We start from the raw sequence: 7,272 nt of genomic DNA on the forward strand, positions 1-7,272 counted from the left end.
TCTTCTAAAATCTTCTCAAAGCACTCCAAGAATTTGGATCTCTAAAATAAAAGGCGCGTTAAACAAAGAGGAACTATTTGAGTATTCGATGAAATCGTTTTCTCAGAAGACGGATTTTAGATTTTATGAAAAGTCCTCGCTGTCAAAACATATTTCATCTTTTTCTTCATGCAGTTTAGTTAATTATTATTATAAAAGTCTGTTTTACACTATTTATTATAAGAAGGAACATACATATTGTCACCAAAACTAATTAACATGTTTAGGAACATTTTCATTTAGTTTGACTTTAAGGGGAAATTATATTATATTCTTTTATCCCTAAAAGTCAAATTAACCAGCAGCTGTAAACAAAAGTGAATTAACGTGTTTTCCCCTGAAAGCACAAAGAAATGAAGCATTTGCATTCTCTATACAGCGTGTTTGTTGACAAACAAACAATTTAAATACAAGAAACAGTCGGCTGCACAAACGGCTGCAGGAAACCGGGAGAATTAAATCATTTAAAAAGCCATTTGTCTGTATTATAATTTTATCTACTTATTTTAAACGTGACATTGTTTAACTTTTCTCTTCTTTTTACAGCCTATAAACAATATTATACAATATATAGTTTGTTTTTATTCTATAACACTTTTTTTATTTCACTTTCACTTCAGAGGGTTAAATATAACTTTACGTTTTATTAGTTATTTTATCTCCAAACTAAGAAACTGGATGAAACGGAATAACGTTTCATGGTTTTGTTTATTTAACCGCAGAGAAACGTGAAGCCTGTTTCTCCTTCTCGGCCTTCAGCTTCTCCAGAGGAAACGGAGGTAATCGATCAGGTTCAGATCAATAATCAAAGTGAGATTTCTCTCCTGTTTACATTTATTTTTTTCGAGGCATCTAGATTTAAAAAACACTGTCCAATAAGTCAATAAATCAATTATTTTGATTTTAAATAACGATTAATTGTCAAATCTTTGCTGCTTTTCTTCGTCTCGTGTGATAAGAGAAACATTTTCACTAAACGTGTCAAACTAAACTTTAAATAATCAATAGTTCCAGAAGAAACATCCTCTAAAAATATTACATTTGGTAAAAAAATATATGTATTTTTTTCTTTTTGTGGGGATTTTAATTTGTTCGCACAAGGACGTTTTTTAAAAATATTTAAATGAAGTTGCATTAACGTTTGTTTTTCTTGTTATTGCTTCTTCTGCTCAGTGAGGCCTTCACTACGTTTCCCCTCCTTTATAATGTGTGTATGTCTGCGAGCATCACACACACACACACACACCTGACCCCCTAACCTGCCCCACCTTCACAATTACTGCATCAGAGGCGGTGAAATTCCTGCAGGTTATTTAGCAGAAGACCAAACTGAGGGCACAGAGTAATTATCACCATTACGGCGCTGCATTCAATTACGCCTCGATCAAACGCCTCCCGGCTCAATATTTAGGGGTTTATTTTATGTTTTTAAAGACGCTTGGTCTCCCTAAAGCGAGGGGGAGACGTTAGTGTTTCAATTTAAGTCGGAGGCGCAGAGAGAGAGAGACAGAGAGAGAGAGAGAGCGAGAGAGGATTAAAACTGGCTGCTCTCTAAAATGGAAATGCGGATTGTTTTAATTATGACCTCATTTGCATTTACCCCCGTTATAATTAGGGGGGGGGGGGGGGGATAAATAAAAATAAACAAGCTTTTAAATAAGAGTGTGACTAATTTTTTTTAAAAAGAGAAAAACAGTAATCTGGAGTTGTTGCTGGTGTATGAAATAAAAATAAATAAAAATAAAACCAACTTGACTCCTGGTTGGGAATCAGACAGAATCCAGTAAAAGCGAAGTGACTTAACGGATCTTTATTGGATGAACATGTACGTGACGGTGTTTCGCCTTGAAGATACATTCAACATCTCACTGTCATTTCGGAGCGATTAAAATCCACATTTTACTTTCCTCTCCAAAAAAAAAAAGAAGAACGCTCCGACTCCAATATCAAGCCAAGTGCTGCGGTTTCAAACATGTCCAATATCACGAGAGGAGGCCAGCTTTGAGAATGTATAGAGGTTAGAGTAATAATAATAATAATAATAATAATATCATCCGCGAATCCACCTGGACAAACGCCCAGAATAGTTCAGCATCTACGTTTTAGATTTTTTTATTTTTTTCCTCGAGACATTTCAAATTGCCCAAAACATTTTTTTTATTTTTTTTATTTTTACGAGTAAAACAACGTTTATGGAAAAAAAAAAAAAAAAAAAAGCTGAACTTTATGGCCAATTTGTTCTCTTTGGAATATTTGGAAAGATTTACATACATTATTTTTTTTTTGTATACTTTTTTTTTTCTCCCAAAGTGGTAATTAAACAATTTCAAATTCGAAAAAAACTAAAAAAAACACCAACTAAAAACACGGTCAATGTAACTGACCCAAATACATATTTACATATTTCAGCTCCTTCGACGTCGCTGACTAAAAATCTCTGCCATCCTAAAATAACCAATTTCAGAAATAAAAACTATACAGGATTTGATTCGGGGGTTCGGAGGTAAAGAGGCGCACAGTTCGGAAAATATTCCTCCCGTCCGGAGAGCTGCTGCTCAAAAGCAGTCGGGTGGAAATGACTCTCGTAGTTTCTTAAAATCATCCAGAGTGCTTCTTTAAAAACAATCAAAAACATTCTGATGTTGAGGGTTCTCCCTCTTTTCTTTTTTTAAAAGACGTGAAGGACGAAAAACCAAAAAAAAAGTCTGATTGCTGATCTCGTGGTTCATAAACTCTTTTTGTCTTTTTGAAAAACAAGCTAATCTGGGAAAAGAGGAGGAGGAGGGAGCTGGCGAGCAGGAAGGGGGGCGGGGGGAGCTGGATCACAAGACCTGGAACCTCCAGGAGGCCTGGTCCTTGTAGTCCAAGCAGTCTGTGGTGTTAAAGTTGAGCTTCCACGAGGAGGCTGCAGTCTGCTCTTTGTAATCCAGGCAGTCGGAGGAGTTGAAGGCCAGGCCGGAGCCGCCGTAGGCCTGGTGGTGGTGGTGGTGGTGGTGGCCCGACGACTGGCCGATGTGGTGGTGGGGGTGGCCCGGCATGGAGGAGGCCGTCATGGGGCTGAGCTGGTGGGGGTGGTGGTGGGAGTGCATGGGGGCCAGGTAGGAGCTGCAGTCCACGCCGCTGAAGTAGGAGCCGGACGGGGCCGGGTAGCCCTGGCCGTAGCCCGCCGTCTGGTTGTAGGACATCGGGTAGGAGGTGGCGGCGGCGGCGGCGGCGGAGCCCGTCATCGAACGCTGCATACAGGAGGCGTTGGAGGCGGGTCCGGGGTCGGGGAGCGGGGCCGCCGACGCGGGGGCAGCGGCGGCGGCGTTCCCGGGGGAGATGGCGGGGCTCCAGATGGAGGAGACGGCGTTGATGGAGGTAGAGGTGCTGCTGAGCGCCGACGCCGACGCCAACGGGCCCGTGTGGTTGGCGTTGGCGGCGGCGGAGGACGAGGAGGACGAGGACGAGCCCGCGCTGGAGACGGCGGGCGGCGTGAACTGCCCGCTGCTCTCGGAGCCCGTGCTCTCCCGGGCCGGGGAGGACTTCTTCTTGGGCGGCCGGGCTTTGGCGTTGCTGCCGCTCTGCTGCTGCTGGCGACACTTGGCCCGCCGGTTCTTGAACCACACCTAGAACCCAAAGGGGGCGCCGGCCAGGAGTTAGAACCCACCAACACAAGTACACAACAGAGAACCTGGAACACACTCCCAGAGTACACCACGGAGCAAAATTGAGGGTTATTACCCACCGAGGTTCATTTCCGACCCCGGCCCCTTGGCTCGGACCGACCGCGGGTCCAATTTCATACCCTTAGATAACGGGCGATTGGGTTTCACCACACAGAAGGTAACTCTAGAGCACCGGGAGGGTCGGATCATGTAGAGCATTTAGTTTCACACACGCATTCTGAGAATAACTCGAGTTGTGTGTGTGTGTGTGAGAGAGAGAGAGGCCTTGGTTTCCCCCTGAAGCCTTTCAAGAGTCCATTTGTTCATTGTTGTCGTACAGCAGCCGGTTGTTTGTTGGGCGTTTCCCACATTTAAGATCAAATTACTTCAGTTAAGCCGCATCAAATAATTATGAAATAGTCGATTGATTCAGATTTTCTAAATCATTTTGTTTACATCCGTGCCAACAGTTTTAAAATCAGTTCAGACAGGAACAGAGGTGCGAAAGAGGAAATTGTATAAATAACCACGGCACTTGAACGCAACCATCCCCGTTAAACTGGGCCCTGGTCACCGGTTTAACGGAAATAACACGTTACAGTCACTTAGCAGGCCTACAGTCATCCGCATTGTGATCCTCATTAATTAGTAATATTGTCCTCATGTTAGATTACTCAATAAAGTTCGTTTTTAGTCACATTTATTGGTATAAATACCATAAACTATCGATTCGAATACGACTGGGCCAAGTCAGCTTATAGCCTGTTAGCTAACAGTTAGCTAGTTACGTTAATTAGCACGTAGTTACGTCACCGGTCGATTCATATTTATATAAAATTGAACATTTAAAATCGCCGTTTAAAACAAAAATGACTGCTCTTAAAAAGGGAACAAATACATTTAAAAAAAACTAACTTTAAAAAAATATTAATAAAAAAGAGTAACGGAAGAATAAAAGCGGGTGACGTGTTAAAAAAACAACATGGCGACCTATCGGGGTTCTTTAACTGCGTCACTTCTCACCTGCACTCTGGACTCCGGCAGGTTGATTTTCAGGGCGACCTCCTCCCGCATGAAGATGTCCGGGTAGCGGGTCTTGCCGAACAGAGACTCCAGGATGTCGAGCTGCGTGCGGGTGAAGGTGGTCCGCTCCCGGCGCTGCTTCCTGGGGGTGGCTGGAGCGACAAGAACCGGGGCGACGTTAACAAAACCACCGCAGATACACAATAAAAGCTTGTAATAATATATATTAGTGGCTCTATATTAGGATTGTTTATTGTTGTTATACGTTCTTTACTGGAGACTTTTCTTTTTTTTTTTTATTGATAAAAACTTAAAGCATATTTAATATGGACTAGAAACAGTCGAAGGTAAACAGTTTAATCTCTAAATACAATCTGATTGGAGAATATTAGACTAATTACTTAATAAATATACAATTTTGTATTGTACATAGTTTGTTGCCTGGTGAACTTTTTTCAAACTACACATCAATATTATTATAAAGAACCATAATAACCGTATTATATAGTTATAAAAATAACGATGTTATAATTATTATTATAGAGAACCGTAATGACTGTTATTATAAATAATGGTTATTGTTAAAAAACAACATTATTATTATTATTATTATTATTATTATTAGAGGCCTAACAGCCAAACACATCTTTATTATTAGTGTTATTATAAAGAACAATAACTGTTATAACTATTTTAATTAAATAAATACAAATAATAACGATACTATTATTATTAGAGGCCTAACAGCCAAATCCATCTTTATGAATTTGCAGGTATTTGTCTGATGTCTGGAGCTCTTACTGGTCCAAACTGGGAGTAAAAGAGGTGTGTGTGTGTGTGTGTGTGTGTGCGTGCGTGTGCGTGGGCTCCTACATGGGTAGCCCACTGAGGGGTGCAGCAGGTCCATGGCCGCGCCGCTGAGCCCCAGGCCGTTGACGCCGTAGGGGGGCTGTTTGAGGTAGGACATCATGCTACAGGCGGTCACTGCTCCACCCAGCTCCGGCCAGTGGGTCGGTTTCCCCCGATGCTGCAGCTTGACGGGACAGGGGGCCGATCCAAGGAACTGCACGACACACATCCATCCAACAATATTTAGAAACACTCGTTACAAATATCTCTCTTTTTGTGTTGTATTCGACATCCTTATAGTTTGGTTCCCTGCATTGAGATTGTTTAGTGGCAGCTGAGATCTACGAAAGCATGAATGAGTGGAAGCGTTCACATTAAACCCCTCCAGCAATTATTTTAACTAAAGAAAAACACGCAGCAACATTATAAATGAATAAAACACACAACCGACGTGACTTTTTTAAACTCTCAGACTAGACTGCATTCATATTTTCAGCCTTTTTTTTAAACTTTAATTTAAACTGAAATGATGAAAACTGATGCAAGTGATTTTTTTTGTCAATGGGCTCTGAAAATGTGTTTATTTGAATGCTTATCTACACATTTATGTTTTTAATTGATCAGTGCACCTCCTATAGCTGCAGAATATTACCTTTATTTTGAAAAGACGTGACTTTTTACATCAGAAAAAGAAACTGATTGAAACCCTTTTAATAATTCAATCAGAATAGTTTTTTTTCGGCCTCCATTATAAGATCTTTAGTAATAGATTGTTCCCCATTGTTCGCTTTTAAAGAAAAAAGAAAAACACGGAAAGGAGTTCATAAGGATTCAATTTGATTGTTATTGCTCCGTCACATTTGTTTTTTTAATTAGTTTTTTTTTAATAGTAAAACAAACATTTAAAAGTTCAAAACTCTTAAGAGTAAAATGTGTGTGTTTAGTGTGAAGGCCTGCACTTACACAGACACGCACGCGCGCGCATAAATATGGATTATGGATGCGTTTGATAATCTATAAAAATCACAGCTGTGTTTGTTTCGGGTCGTCACACTTTGTGTTTGTTCGGACCACAACGAGGCTCCTGTGGCTCTGGAGGAGAGAAATGACACGTTCATTAAATTAATTAACTTTTGAGTCTCGCTTTAATTATTACTATTATTATTCCTTATTGTGACGCTCCGGGGAAAAGAACCAAACTTCATAGAAGAAAAGGGAAATTATACAAGACGAATTATTGGGTTTCTTTATATTTTCTGAGAAGTACAACTAGTGTTGCTTTTAAAACGCATGTTGAATTATGTGGCTATATTTTATAAAAAGGCCCAGCCTACTTTTGATTTTTTTTTTTTGTACTTGTGGTTGTTTTTCTCAGTAAAACCGACTGAATTAAAAACGACTTCTTTTGGGGAAAATCTTCAGCCGACTGCAGAAAATAAACTAAATTAAACTAACTTAAATCCACTAATTCAACAAAACACGTACACAAAAAAAAAAGAAACCCGCAGAAAACACTGATCATCCGGATTTATTAAAAAAAAAAAAAATTCGAGGAATCTAGAAAACTGATCACAAAGTTTGATTTTGGAACAAAACACAAGTTTAAAAGCGCGTGACATGAGTGGCTTGTTTTTATTATTATTATTATCAATCAGCTCCTAACCGACCCAACGTGGATTCCAGGGCCGGACTGGGAGAAAGACCCGATCCCGGT

General features: G+C 40.3%; 1 protein-coding gene across 2 annotated transcripts; it reads right to left on the reverse strand.

The window, feature by feature from the left end:
- Positions 1-2,210: 2,210 nt before the first annotated feature.
- otx1 (orthodenticle homeobox 1) lies at positions 2,211-5,957 on the reverse strand. 2 transcript variants are annotated; one of them, XM_034551623.1, is made up of 4 exons: positions 5,583-5,957; positions 4,710-4,861; positions 3,472-3,647; positions 2,211-3,408 (listed from the first exon to the last, which is right to left on the reverse strand). In XM_034551623.1, exons 1-4 carry the CDS (start codon positions 5,785-5,787, stop codon positions 2,862-2,864), a joined length of 1,080 nt encoding a protein of 359 aa, XP_034407514.1. In that variant the 5' UTR covers positions 5,788-5,957; the 3' UTR covers positions 2,211-2,861. The 2 variants fall into 2 exon arrangements, with proteins under 2 accessions (XP_034407514.1, XP_034407513.1); XM_034551622.1 differs by having other exon boundaries at positions 2,211-3,647.
- Positions 5,958-7,272: the final 1,315 nt, after the last annotated feature.

The sequence above is a fragment of the Cyclopterus lumpus genome, chromosome 15, assembly GCF_009769545.1.
Source record: "Cyclopterus lumpus isolate fCycLum1 chromosome 15, fCycLum1.pri, whole genome shotgun sequence".
NCBI lineage: Eukaryota > Metazoa > Chordata > Actinopteri > Perciformes > Cyclopteridae > Cyclopterus > Cyclopterus lumpus.

Bases quoted from the DNA above. Each gene is read 5' to 3' on its own strand.
- otx1 (XM_034551622.1), bottom strand. From the start codon at position 5,787: ATGTGTGTCGTGCAGTTCCTTGGATCGGCCCCCTGTCCCGTCAAGCTG. The intron at 4,862-5,582 runs GTAGGAGCCCAC...TTGTCGCTCCAG, and splicing joins CCCCTCAGTGGGCTACCCAT to CCACCCCCAGGAAGCAGCGC. The intron at 3,648-4,709 runs GTGAGAAGTGAC...TTTGGGTTCTAG, and splicing joins TGCCGGAGTCCAGAGTGCAG to GTGTGGTTCAAGAACCGGCG.